The sequence below is a fragment of the Nannobrachium achirus genome, assembly GCF_963921795.1.
Source record: "Nannobrachium achirus genome assembly, chromosome: 12".
NCBI lineage: Eukaryota > Metazoa > Chordata > Actinopteri > Myctophiformes > Myctophidae > Nannobrachium > Nannobrachium achirus.
The window spans coordinates 39,258,075-39,271,948 of record NC_137832.1 but is presented as its reverse complement, the minus strand read 5'-3'; the positions used below and the strand labels follow the sequence as shown (position 1 = coordinate 39,271,948).

The 13,874-nt window shown below is 43.4% G+C and overlaps 1 protein-coding gene across 2 annotated transcripts in view; it reads right to left on the bottom strand.

Moving 5' to 3' along the window:
* Window positions 1–13,874, bottom strand: part of LOC308295854 (zinc finger SWIM domain-containing protein 6-like) — a gene marked incomplete at its 3' end in the record, with an annotated part of 67,194 nt that overhangs the window by 8,470 nt on the left and 44,850 nt on the right. The window contains exons 7-10 of one of the 2 annotated variants that reach the window (XM_080738921.1): window positions 13,212–13,358; window positions 12,172–12,333; window positions 9,792–10,052; window positions 4,459–4,594 (exon numbers count right to left, since the gene is read on the bottom strand). In XM_080738921.1, the coding sequence (XP_080595047.1) occupies window positions 4,459–4,594; window positions 9,792–10,052; window positions 12,172–12,333; window positions 13,212–13,358 (706 nt within the window). The remainder of the gene's footprint in view (window positions 1–4,458; window positions 4,595–9,791; window positions 10,053–12,171; window positions 12,334–13,211; window positions 13,359–13,874) is intronic. The other variant, XM_080738922.1, reaches the window with a different exon arrangement.

Below are 13,874 nucleotides of genomic sequence, written 5' to 3'. Positions count from 1 at the left end.
GACGGACATTGATAGAAAGCAGCCCAGCACGGTTTTACCTAAATTCTGTACTCTGTTGGGTTCCTGGTTTGGATCAGCGTGACTACTGACCTCTTTACCTCCTGGTCTTTCCCCTCCTGACTATAAACACTCTCCTATTATTATTATTAAACCCCACCACCATCTATCAAACACACATTTATCAGCTAGGCTACACATCCGCTGCCTGGAAGACCCCTGCCCCGGCACTTTTCTCTGTATACAAAGCCGTCAGCAGAGCTGACAGGTAGAGGTATCAGGTCATGTCATGACTCAAGATACGAAAACTCAGTTTTACACCAAAGGTTTGGAGGATTGCATAACGTCGTTGTCGGGTGGAAACCTTGTATGTCCAAAACCGTTTGTTTTGTATTTATCATTTTTAAAATGATTTAAACTAGTGAAAACAGCCGATCTACAAGCACACAACGCCTCGCGGGTGCGAGGCGTTGTGTGCTTGTACATCAGCTGTTTTCACTACTTTTGTGCGACGGCCTTGTGTGATGAAGCAGGGCTTTACTTTGTGAAGAAAATGAAAAAAATTAAACTTGGAGATACAAGGTTTCTGTGGCGATAATATCTCTTTGTTGGTGGTCAATCATTTTTGTCTTGATAGCGTGCACGGCACCATATGGACATGTACAGTACTGTATGTACTGGGGTCATCTAGATGCAACCACTTCCATACTTATCTATAATGATCTCATTTATTATGAGAAACTTGTTCTTGGGTGTTGTCATATGGTCAGTGTTTCCACTCTACGCCTCTCTCATAAGTCATAATGTTGTTTACCTACAGCCGTGGTTCTCAAACGTGGGGTCGGGACTCGGGACCCCAAGTGGAGTCCCCACATTATTTTGGGGGGTCCCCAGATGATTGCCTCTTTAATGTAATTTTTTTCTCACTCAATGGTAAACAAACCAACACACAGTATAAGTGTATACAGGGTATCTGCACATTTATAAGGTGACGATTTAAGGACTTTCAAGACCGTTTTAATACCAAACTGGCCAAACTGTCAAATATGAACTAAGCAAGAGCGAATATTGTGAAAATAGCTGATCTACATCTCGCGTTGCGAGGCGTTGTGAGCATGTAGATCTGCTAGTTTCACAATGTTCATCTGTGGAACTGAGTCACATTAAAGGGATATTTCACTTTCAAAAAACGACCTTTGGTAATTTTATCATCTAATCAGGCTTTTATGAACACACTGAACTGATTTTAATTTACTTAATTCAGTATTTAGATAGTTGATGTAAATGTTACCACCCATGCAGGGCCTCTCCCCACACACACCCATTGTAACTTCATTTTAACCATGATAGATTCATTAATAACACCCATTAATTTTTTTCTGGTGACTCAGAATACCATCCTAATATGTGAGAAGGCCGTGTTTTTTCAATAACTGTTTTCAATTATTTGTAATAATTTGGGGGGAAAATGGAAACAATTTAATACAATAAAAAAATATTAAAGATAATTGAAAAAAGTTATTGAAAAAACACGGCCTGGTCACGTATTAGGATGCTTGCTTTGCAGTGGATTTTCCGTTTGATACAGGAGATTCAATGTTTATGAACTCATATGGATGAATGTAAAATAAATAAAGAAGATGAATATATAAGTATTGCATTTGATACTTGTTTTCTGTGTCTTAAAAACAGCTGAAGTGGAGCCTAATTCACATGACTGTGTCACTCGACGAGAATGTTTTTCATTTTCGCAAGACGTCTTTCAGTTGAAAATCACTGCTTTTGGCTGAGCCACCACATGCTGATCCATTGGAGCATAAATTGGTCCCTAGAGGGGATGATCTTTCGTTACGCAACTTGAGAAAAGTGAGATGTGCGACACGGATATGAGCAAATAGGACAACACCTCTATGGTAACAGAAACAAAAGTGCACTGTGTGGATTCCAGCCCATCTATTTTGCTTCAAAATGTAACTTGGGCTACAGTAAAATCCTTAGTTTAACTCAGAGAGTGTGTACAAACAGAGTGTCAATTTGGTTCGATTTACTGTATACACAACGAGTTAAAATAACACTCTGTGGATTATACTGTGGGTCAGTTTAGTTTAATGTTAGCCTTAGTGATATATCTTCAAAGGTTGTGTGGATTAAGCAAAGGAGCTAGATTTATTAGCCTCACATCTCACATGGGACTCTCTGGAGGTATAAAACATAGCGTTTGGGGTTTCTCTCCCCTGGCTTCCAGAGGGTGAGGCCAGGACAGTCCCCCGAGTGGAGGAGACACCATCTACTGCTGCTCCATTAACATTCTGGACAGCATGTGAACCACTAAAGTGTTTTTGTTTTGGCCTTTACACACACACACGCACGCACGCACGCACGCACGCACACAAGTCGGCAGCACACGGCGGCATGCGCGGCTCCCACATTCTTTAATTAACCTCGTCCACGACACACAAGCACACGCGCAGGGACGAGCACGCGTGTGTGCCGCACGCAAAAACAACCGCAATTATTCTACAAACGCAACATTCTGCATACACACGTACAGTATCGTCCTACAGGGAGCTGGTCCCCTTGTCTCTAAAGCCTGCTTTGTGCTTATCTATCTACAAGCTCACAATGTGTAGCAAATGCGAAGCCTCGCAAGCTTGTAGATCCGCTATATTTTCGACACGGCACACCATTGTACGGCGGAGCCTGAATTAGGCATAACAACAGCGCTGTCCTAAGATAGATGGTGAGAAAGAAAGAGGATGACAGAGAGAAGGAGAAAGACTGAGTTTTCTTACTCTCTCTCTCTCTCGTATCAATGATAGTGTTATAATGGCTCCATTAAGCCATTTAGGGCTAGAATTATTTAATGCTTTAACTATTGAAAAATAGCAGATATACAAGCTCACAGCAAGCTTGTAGATCTGCTATTTTTTTTAAATCAATATTTATTTTGCAAGTCTTTGAATATATCTTTTTAAAAGCGAACATTTGCAACTCAAATATTTGCTTCTGGGTGGTCCCTGGAACAACATATCTTTTGAGACTGGGGTCGGCGGCCAAATACCTGTAATTTTGGGGGTCCTTGACATGAAAAAGTTTGAGAACAGCTGATTTAGAGGAAGGATTATTTAGAAGTCGGGTCAAAGATCGGATCAAAGCTATTCAAAGACATTTCCACGATTTTTCAAAAATAGCAGATCTACAAGCTCGCAGCGCGGCACTCGGTGCCGCGCTGTGAGCTTGTATATCTGCTATTTTTCAACAGTTAAAGCATAAAATAATGGTTAAAAGTGGTTAAGGGTTAGGGTTAGCACGCTCCCGGTCTTTGAGCGTTAAAACAGTACCCTTCCTTCCTACCATCCTCCTCTATATTTAACCATCCGCCGTCCTGTGGGAGCAGCAGAGGTATATGCTATCATATTACACTACGCTACATTACACACATTCATTATGTGCTGAGTAGACGCCCCTGGTTCCCAGGAGTGCCCATAAGTGGCCATATTATTCTAAATCACCCGTTTCACACCACAGGGGTGAGGACGGAGGTGAGGGGGGGAGGGGTGGAGTTGGGGGCGGTGGGGGTGGTGGGAGGGAGGAAGGGAGGGAGGGGCACACAAAGAGAACGCATGGGAGAGGCTGACTCTGAAAAAAAAAAATAAAAAAAAAAAAAAGTAGAACCGAACCGGGGGGGGGGGGGAAACGGCGAGATAAGAGGGGACGTGCGCGACCTTCATCGCATGCCTGCCCGTCGTTTGAAAAGCAGGCCCTGCTCCGTTTCGTTGGGCTAGGCCGCCATTTCAATCAGCTGGTCGGCTGTAGGAGAGCGTCAGTGATCAATTCACGCTCATCGGCCGCGGCGGCCTCTGCTATGCTGCCGTTTTGTCAGTCGGTGACGCGCGATGCTACTAACCAAACAAAGTTCAGCTCAACCATTCATCGGCTAATCATTTGCCATCGGCATTGTTCAGAGGCAGACTCATTGAGGAGGGATCAAGACAGAATCCCCTGCTTTGTAGAAGCACAACAGGCCCCTTCCCCTCACTGCCCTGTCTCTGTTGGCCCTGTGCGTGTGTGTGTGTGTGTGTGTGGGGGGGGTTCCTCCTCATTACAGCCACTAATTACACTCTCATTAATCTAATTAATATTCACTGAACCAGCTCCCTCTAGTCACAATATCAAAACACAGCACAGCACTGATTAACACACACACACACACACACACACACACACACACACACAAAGGTAAATATACACAGAAGCAAATCACACAGACAATCTGTGGAGAATACAGTAACTTCACATACAGACAGTCCGCATAGATAGGACACACACACACACACACACACACACACACACACACACACACACACACACACACACACACACACACACACACACACACACACACACACACACACACACACACACACACACACACACACACACACACACACACAGACTTACCGCATGGCTCTCAGTGCAATCTTGTACGCCAGTTCAGCGTCATGAGGTAGGAGAGAGGTGAAGAGATAGCGGGCGAAGGTGTGCATGGGAACACTCTCTCTGTGGACGATCTCTCCCAGGCCACTGTACGGCCCACCTGTTCACACAGGACACACAGTGGACAAGACATGCTTTAGTGACAGCCACCAACACTTTGCTGTCCTAGAGGCACAAGCCAAAAGGAAACCTGTCCCCAGTAGGGCTGTCACAATTATTACATAATCGTCTAATTATTTGAGGTAATCGCAATAATTTTGCATAATTGTCATAATCGTTTCCATGTTGAGAAATGTTTAATATAGTTTTAAACACTTTCAAAAAGTAGTGGAAATAGCAGATCTATGAGCTCACAATGCGTCGCATCGCGACACGTTGTGAGCTTGTAGATCGGCTATTTCCAATATCAATGTTCTTTTTTAAGTTGTCAAATATGTCAGTAATTTCTTTGTATATTTAGGGCATGTGTCATATCTACCATGGGTAACTTCAAAGCCTAAAAGCCAAAAAGAAATGTAATTGTCAACGACAAAACAGGTCCCCAGTTAAAATATGATTATTTTGGGGGTCGCAGCCTGAAAAGGTTGAGAATCACTAGTCAATAGGAACAACAATAGTTATGGTATAATCCAGATTGACAGAGAAAACCCCCCCTTCTGGCCATTTGCAGTTACATTCTGACACATGTTTTCTTAACCACATGACCCCTAGCATCTCTATTCTGGAGCAAACGTATGCCCCGATTTATATTGAAACGTTCAATACTATGAGGGTCTGGATTCGATAAATAAACTATAGCTTAAATTGAGTTAAATATGTTTAATATTCTACGTGCCCCACAACAAGCCAGCCAACAGTGAGACAAGATGCAAAGCAATACATACAGCCCCTCCCTTTCCAAAGGAAAAATAGGACTTTTGCGCTGTCCTCTACTCCAGTGAGGCACATCAGGCACATTAGCATGCTGCTACCAAGCTAGTGACCTAGTAGCACAGAGTATACTACTGTTGAGGAGATAGATCAGTTTAGAAAACTGCTAATGCTAAAAACGTCAGCACTAGCAAAGTCAAGACGATGCTGTCAGCAGCGACCTTTGATTGCTTATCATTAAGGTAATGTGCCAGTCATCAACATGTTGAATGAATGAATGAATGAATGAATGAACGAATGAATGAATGAATGAATGAATGAATGATCTAATCGTTTGGTGAGACATTGGATGGACCTTACATAAAAGCCTCTGTAAGAAAAAGAAAAAACAGTAGTGCCCTTTGGAACTATTTTTAACATTCCATGTTGTATACAACTCATGTTCTTATAAATATAAAATGTAAATGGTAATAATGTGTGTCTACTAGTAAGATGTCACAGGGCGACATGCGCCAATTAGTTAGGGCCTGGGTTGATGCCGGGGATCTCCATATATGAGCATAAGGGGGTATCCTAATCCTAACAGGGCATCATCTGGGAATGCCCATACTGTATATGGACAATTTATTTATTTTATCCTTTATTAATATATATCCATATACATATATGGACTTAAAATTAACGTTTTCGGGGAAGGTACGTGTAAATCAGAGTAAAGCAGGCTCTTGGGCCAGTTAGGGCCTGGGATTGATGACATCAGAAATCTCCATAATGGGCATAAAAGGGATTTTGTTTCTGGGAATGCTCATATATGGATTTTATTTTATCCTTTATTAATAATAATATGTATCCATATACATACAATGTATTTTCTATCTGAACCAGCCACACAGATATGGGCCATGTCTTGGCCATCTGGTCAGTGATATATATCGATGACATCAGGGATCTTCATAAATGGGCATAAAAGGGATTCTGGGGAATACCCATATATGGACTTTTACATAGGTGATGTCACCTGTGATACTGTATCACCTCAGGTGATTCACCTGTGATGTCACAGTGACAAGGGAACCAACCCATAGACTGTAAAAATGTGTACTGACGCAGACAGACAAACAGACAGACGGAGACAAGCTGCGACATTTCTCATGGTAAACTGCGACCTTCGGTGGCAAAGAACTTTAGAGTTAGATGACTCCCCATTCAAGGAGAGATAGTCCAAGATGGCGCAGACTGACCCAACTTCTCAAAAGTTGCTCATTCGATACAGCATTTGCGTGTGTCAATCAATGCAACTATTTTCTAGACAAATACACAAAGCAACCAGTAAGAAAAACTCCCTGCTCCAAAATTAGGCAGCCTTTCCTGTCTGATTCCGACAGGACAATGGACATCAATCAGCACAGTGAATGAGGCTTATATGGTAGGTTTATAGGTTGCAAATTACACCTTACTCAGTGGGGGAGAATGCAGGCTTTAGTCTTCTATGTTTCATCCTCTCTCCATCCTTCCAATCATCCAATCGTATCTATCTGTATGGCAGACACATTTTGTCTGGCACTCTCTTTCTGTCATTCCCTCCCTTTCTGTTTCTATTTATTTTTCTCTTACGCGCGCGCACACACACACACACACACACACACACACACACACACACACACACACACACACACACACACACACACACACACACACACACACACACACACACACACACACACACACACACACACACACACACACACACACACACACACACACACACACACACACACACACACACACACACACACACACGTGTCAACCATGCTATATTATAGCTTGTTGTTCATCATTTCTAAAGATTGGGTCAGGTACACTGTACTGTAATTCCATGGTGTTCAAAGGTAAATCAAATTATAATAACTGTATGATGTTTCTTTTCTTTCTTTTTTTTTACTTTTATTGAAAATTCAAAGAAATGTCAATGTTCATTCTCTGGCATTCTTTTTTTCCCTTTTTCTTTTTTGTTGTCATAATAAACGTACATAACTGCAACATCACTGTAACGTATAGAACTAAACCATGAACTTTGTGAACAGTTACAACTAGGGGTGCAACGGATAATCAAATGAATCAATAGAATAACCGCAAAAACATTATTGATAGTTGTAGCCATAGTTACACCCCTATATTATAGATAACGTTAATGTGTCCATTCAAAGGGCAGTATACATAAAACCATCACCCAGTGGTCCATGGACCACTAATGGCGTATTGTGGGGAAAATAATCTTGAAATGAAATATTGACTGTTAAGGCCTTGACATATTCAGTTATTTTGTGAACTTGTAGAACGACTATTTTCTGTGTGCGACACCCACAACTACTGTAAGTATAAGGTCAGCAATGTTAAATATGAATTAAAATAGAAATGACAGAGTTAAGCCTTCTTATATACTAAATATATACAGTACATAGTTGTGGGGAGGTGGGGCGGGGTGGTCCTTGAGGATTGGTTCTGGTCTGGACCACTTGCTAGTGGTCCAGAGCTGGAATAAAATGGAGAACCACTGCTGTTAACTCTCAAATATCTGGAACGCGCCCGAGTCGCGTTAGATTTTAACCACTTTAACCATTATTTTATGCTTTAACTATTGAAAAATAGCAGATATACAAGCTCACAGCACGGCACCGAGTGCCGCGCTGCGAGCTTGTAGATCTGCTATTTTTGAAAGATCGTGAAAATGTGTGCAAGTCTTTGAATATCTTTTTTTTTTTTTTTTTACTTTGTTTATTTGATTTTCAAGTGAAGCATTTAAGGCAATGAAGGGGTACAATAATAAGAGTAGAAGCGTCTTTTGTACAAACATCAAATATACAACAGTGGTATGAGGATTGAAACTTTCAGTCTTTGAATATCTTTGACCCGATCTTTGACCCAACTTCTAAATCCTTCTTCTAAATCATGTTGTTCTCAAACTTTTTCATGTCAAGGACCCCCAAAATTACAGGTATTTGGCCGCGGACCCCCATCTCAAAATATGTTGTTCCAGGGACCACCCAGAAGCAAATATTTGTGTTACAAATGTTCGCTTTTAAATAGATATATTCAAAGATCATGATTTTTCAAAAAAAGCAGATCTACAAGCTCGCAGCGCGGCACTCGGTGCCGCGCTGTGAGCTTGTATATCTGCTATTTTTCAATAGTTAAAGCAGTCAATAAACCTAGTCCTAAATGGGTTAAGGACAGTGGCTTATCTTGGCCTGCTCCTCCCAGCGTAGGAAAAGGCAGAAGCCACGCGGCACAAAACACACAGTGACGTTGAAAAACATATGGCGGTATGTGCAGACTTGGCTCCTCTCTCTCCTCCCTCCCCCTCTTCCCCGCGTCTCCGGTGGGTTATTTTAAACCCCAACAGGCTCCCTAAGCCACAGACCACATCACACAGGGGCTCTGCTGCGAGCCTCCGGGGGCCTTGTGTGGAGGCCTCCGAGCCTGGGACTCCATTAGTAACGGAGCCAGAGGTGGGTGGTCGCGTATGGGCAGGGACAGGGCTGGGGTTAGGGTGGGGACTGGAGGTCTGAGGGCTGGGCCTCCAGGATGTGCCACCTCTCTCCCACTCCCATAACCAAACCCCAGGCGTCACATTTGGTTCCAGTACCAGACCTGTAAACGCACACACTGCATGTGCGCGCGTACGTGTGTGTGTGTCTGCTGACACAATACCCCTGGTGTTACTGCGTAAAAGACCTCATTTTGGTCTGGCCCAAGGCAGCTCAGCTTCTATTTGCACCACAAAATGAAAGGATAATAAATAGTGAGACGGAGTCCAATGTGTTTTTTCCTGTTTCAGCAAGAATGTGTAGGCTCTTGGTGTGTGGGAGAGACAGAGAAGGATTTTAAAAGGAGAGGAGAGAGCGAAGGAAGGCGGAGGGGACAGACCCAGTGAACAGACAGACTGGAGCTAGGGAGGAAATACTGTCCAGCAGGGGTGTCGCACCAAATTCTGGGCCCTGGGTACACGGATTCATTGACTGGGAACGCATTATTACACATTATTTTGTGCTTTAACTATCAAAAACTAGCAGACATACAAGCTCACAGCGCGGCAGCTAGTGCCAGTGCCACGCTGCGAGCTTGTAGGTCTGCAATTTATGAAAAATCATGAAAATGTCCTTCTAAGTTTTTAAAAAAAAACCTATGTTTCCCATCTCAAAATATTTAGTTCCAGGGACCCCCCCCCCCCCCCCCAAAGTTTTTGCTACAAATGTTCGCTTAAAAAATACATTTTCACGACTTTTCAAAAATAGCAGATCTACAAGCTTGCAGCGGTCACCTTGGGCCCTGGTAACTCAGTCCCACTTATCCCCCGCTTGTGACGCCCCTGCGCGCGCGCGTGCGTGTGTGTGTGCATGTGTGTGTGCGTGTATTAGTGCCTTTACCCTCTAATAGAAAGACTGCTTGTTTACGGAAGATCTTGACCAGGGAGTCGTCCAGCTCCACTTCCTGCAGCTTGGCCAATAGCTGCTCCTCGTTGCGACACACCTTCTCCTGGGCATACAGGCCGTCGGGCATCACTCTCTGCTGGCCTAAGCCAATCAGAGCCGTCTCCACGGCCAGCGCCACGTACGATTCGCCGTCGCCTAGCAATCGCTGCACGGGCAACCGCTGGAGGTCTGCACGGCTCACTACGCTGGAACAGTCTGTGGGGAAGAGAGGAACAGATGATGAAGCAGGCCAGGGACGTGCAAAGAATGTTAGAGAGGCAGGGCCTGAAATCTCTAAAAGCGCCTTTGGTGAAAATATTGAAAATAGCCGACCTCCAAGTTCACAACGCGTCGCAGTAGTGAGCTTGGATGTCAGCTATTTTCGGTACTAAACTAAGCATAATCAAGTCAATACTGGAGATGTGGCGTACGGCATGTATTTCCACACAGAGAGGGACATTCTTTCAACAGAAAATGCTGCATTCAAGTTCTGGAGAGTTTGAGAAGGCAATTAATTATCTTGAATGCTGCCTTCGGGTACGGCATGGAAAGTGGGCATTTCCATTTCTTTCACCATAGTGAAAACTGCATTCGTGGTCTGGAGGGGGCACTTTTTAGAAACGGGTAAAAAGGCAGGGGCTCAAGCTCCCTTTGATATTATCTAGGTGTACACATGCCTGAAGCAGGCAGAGGGAGAGAGAGAGAGACAACGGATATGTAGCCTCGGAAACCCAGGCTTCTTTGGCGATAGGAAGAAAAAGAAGCCTGGGCGATCGCGTTATGATCACTGTTGGAGGAAGTGTAGAATTTCCCTAACCAATCAGAGTGCATAGAGCGTCTCACCGAATGTGTTGACGTCATGACGCAGCAGCGTTCTCTGCGCTGAGCAGAGGAGCAGAGGGGGGTGGTGGGAGGAGAACACATGCTATTGGCCAGAGACTCGCGGAGAGATTCACCGCGCCCGCCCATCTGCCTACACAAACTGGTCCGCGTTAGGTTAGAGTGACGGATATGGAGGTGTGGACAGGATGATAAGTAGAAGTAGAGCAGAAGATAGGGAAAGAGGGAAGAAAAAGGCTCAAATAGCCTTGTGGACAGGGTCTATGCTCTGTTCTCTGAGGTTTGGACTCAAGATGAGCCTGTCTCCTATTGAAAACCACTGTGTCAGTCACACAACAGAGGTCTGGACAGAACAACCGTCCAAAGTAAAGATTAACGCCTCAGGAGCATTCCTCTTTTCACTTGCTCAGCCGTAGAGACGGAGAGTACTATTTCCGTCGAGCAGAGGAGCACAGGGGCGCGTGAGAGAGAGAGAGAGAGACAGAGAGAGAGAGACAGAGACAGAGAGAGAGATGAATTTAAAAATCACATAAAAGACGAGGCACAATAAGACAGACAACTGTACAGAGGAAGAATCTGGGATAACATCCATCATGACTGAACTGGGACAGCTTTCTGTCAGGTAATGTGGTACACTGATTTGGAATCCATATATATCGTCGTTGTCGGGTGGAAACGTTGTATATCCAAAACCGTTCGTTTTGTATTTATCATTTTAAAAATGATTTAAACTAGTGAAAACAGCCGATCTACAGTGTGCTTGCAGATCTGCCGTTTTCACTACTTTTGTGCGACGGCCTTGTATGATGAAGCAGGGCTTTACTTTGCAAAAAAACGTACAAATTTGAAACTTGGAGATTTCTGACCGATAGTGACGATGTGATGTGTCTACTTCCACAACAACGTTTAAAAAGACACTGGAGACATGTGTGATCCATCAGAAACATGTTATGCAAATGGAAATTATCAGGGACTAACAGGGACAGGTGTAGATAGTCCGTCTTTAAAGGTCAATAAAGATATCTTTTATATTATTATTCTATTCCTCGTGGCGGAATGGAAGCACAAATAAAAATTGGAAAGTCGATAATTATTCTATGATTTAAAATTTGTAGCTTTCCCATGGCTACTTTCTTATTTACTCGGTACACCTTTTACTGTGCGTTCAAACAGTTCCTGTGGCAGACAAGAGTAATATTGCAGCCAGCATGTGGAACTACTCCAGGAATGCGCCTTCATTTCACAACAGAACTTTTTAAATCATCCAGACAGTTGTGTTGGTTAAAATTCCTTGTTGGATTTATTTTACTAAAATTACTAGAAAGACTAGAAAAGTGCGCTCCCTTGAGTGCAGATCTCTGCCAGGCCGGGTATGCAGTAATCTTTTGACTACTCATATACAAACATATACAAGTACACAATAACACATGAAAACAGACACACACAGACAGACAAACACCTACTAAACTACAATATAGAGTTGCAATCCACCTACAAGGTCTAGTGGTACCTGAGAGGTCTAGGCAGGTGTTGCTACCGTCTTCTGTCCCCCGTCCCGACTCTGTCAGCGTGCTGAACAGGGTACCAATGGGGTCCAGGGGGTGTCCAACCCAGCCCTCTAGGTTGGTAGTGGAGGTATGACCTTTATGGAGCAATTCTGAGACAAATAACACAGTTAACACAACTTGTTCCTATAAAAGTATCTCCCTTTTTAATTTAATTTAGAGCAGACAATTTTTGAAAGGAAACTGTATTTATTTAAGATCCAAGGAATAATTTAAATAGACTGCATCTACAATACGCTATTTTGGAATCCGTAGGAGACACTTGCGGAAGGAGCGCTTGTTTTCGGTGACCATGACGGAGGTGCACCGTCTCAGGTGACATTGAACCACGCGAGACGCCGCCGAGCGAGCGGTAGCGGTAACGTGTGGATCGTTGCGAAGTCACATGAGCCGACTCAGCGCCGTCCATCTACTGGGGTACAGAATAGTAAATCTTCATAACGCCAACTTTCGGCACCTCAGCACGGTCCAAGTGAACACAGTGGAGCGCACCCGACCTCCGTTCAGCCAATCACAAGCCGCGGATTCTAATTTATTCAGCCCCGTATCCTACGGATTCCATTATCGCCTACAGTACATTCTCAATTCGCGGTTAAAAGTTTGAAACTCCGGATGACAATTCTAGCAACATGTTGCTGACAACAAACTAGTTTTTCTGATCTAGAACCAAAACATAATATGAGTTGGAAGAACCAAAAAATAAACAAAGAGTCACTGTCGGGTGGAACCCTGTCCAAAACCTTTCCGGAAATAAACAATTATTTTATCACAAGCTCTTGTTACTTTTCTTTGGTTCAATATTCATAAAAACACACACACTTTGCCACTTTCACTTTCAAAATGTTTCAAAAATAGCTAATCTAATCGAGCTTGTAGAGCATTAATTTACGGAGAAACAAACAAAGACGTTGACATACTGTACGGAGATATGAGGTTTCTGCTCGACAGCGATGAAATGTAATAACCTCACCTTTTTTGTGTCGGCGGAAGTGCTCTAATTGTCTCTGTTGCTGCCGCCGTAACGTGTTCACCACGGCTATGGCCAGTCGGAGTGCTTCTCTGGGGTAACCATGGGAACGCAGGGCATCCACCCTGGCACAGGCAGTCGGTACGTGTTCTAAGAAACAGGAAACACATTAACTTTCATGTTATCCCTCCCAACATTCCCTGTTTGCAACCTAAAGGTATTTTGAATCTCAAAACAATTAATCTTCACCCAAATTGAAGGGGGAAAAAAGCTTTGGCAAAACACAGACAGACACACACAAACAGACACACACAGGGGCGTCACAAGGGGGGAAAAGTGTGACTGAGTTACTAGGGCCCAAGGTGGAGGGGCCTTAATTATTTTATACTTTAGCTATGGAAAAATAGGAGATATACAAGCTTACAGCGCAGCACCTAGTGCCATGCTGCGAGCTTGTAGATCTGCTATTTTTGAAAAGTGGTGAAAATGTTGTGCAAATCTTTGAATATGTATTTTTTAAGCGAACATTTGTAACTCAAATTTTGCTTCTGGGGGATCCCTGGAAGCCAAATACATATCATTTTGGGAGTCCTTCACATGAAAAAGGTTTGAGCACCACTGACAAAGAAACATAAAAAAAGAAAAATCTAGATTTTTCAAAAATAG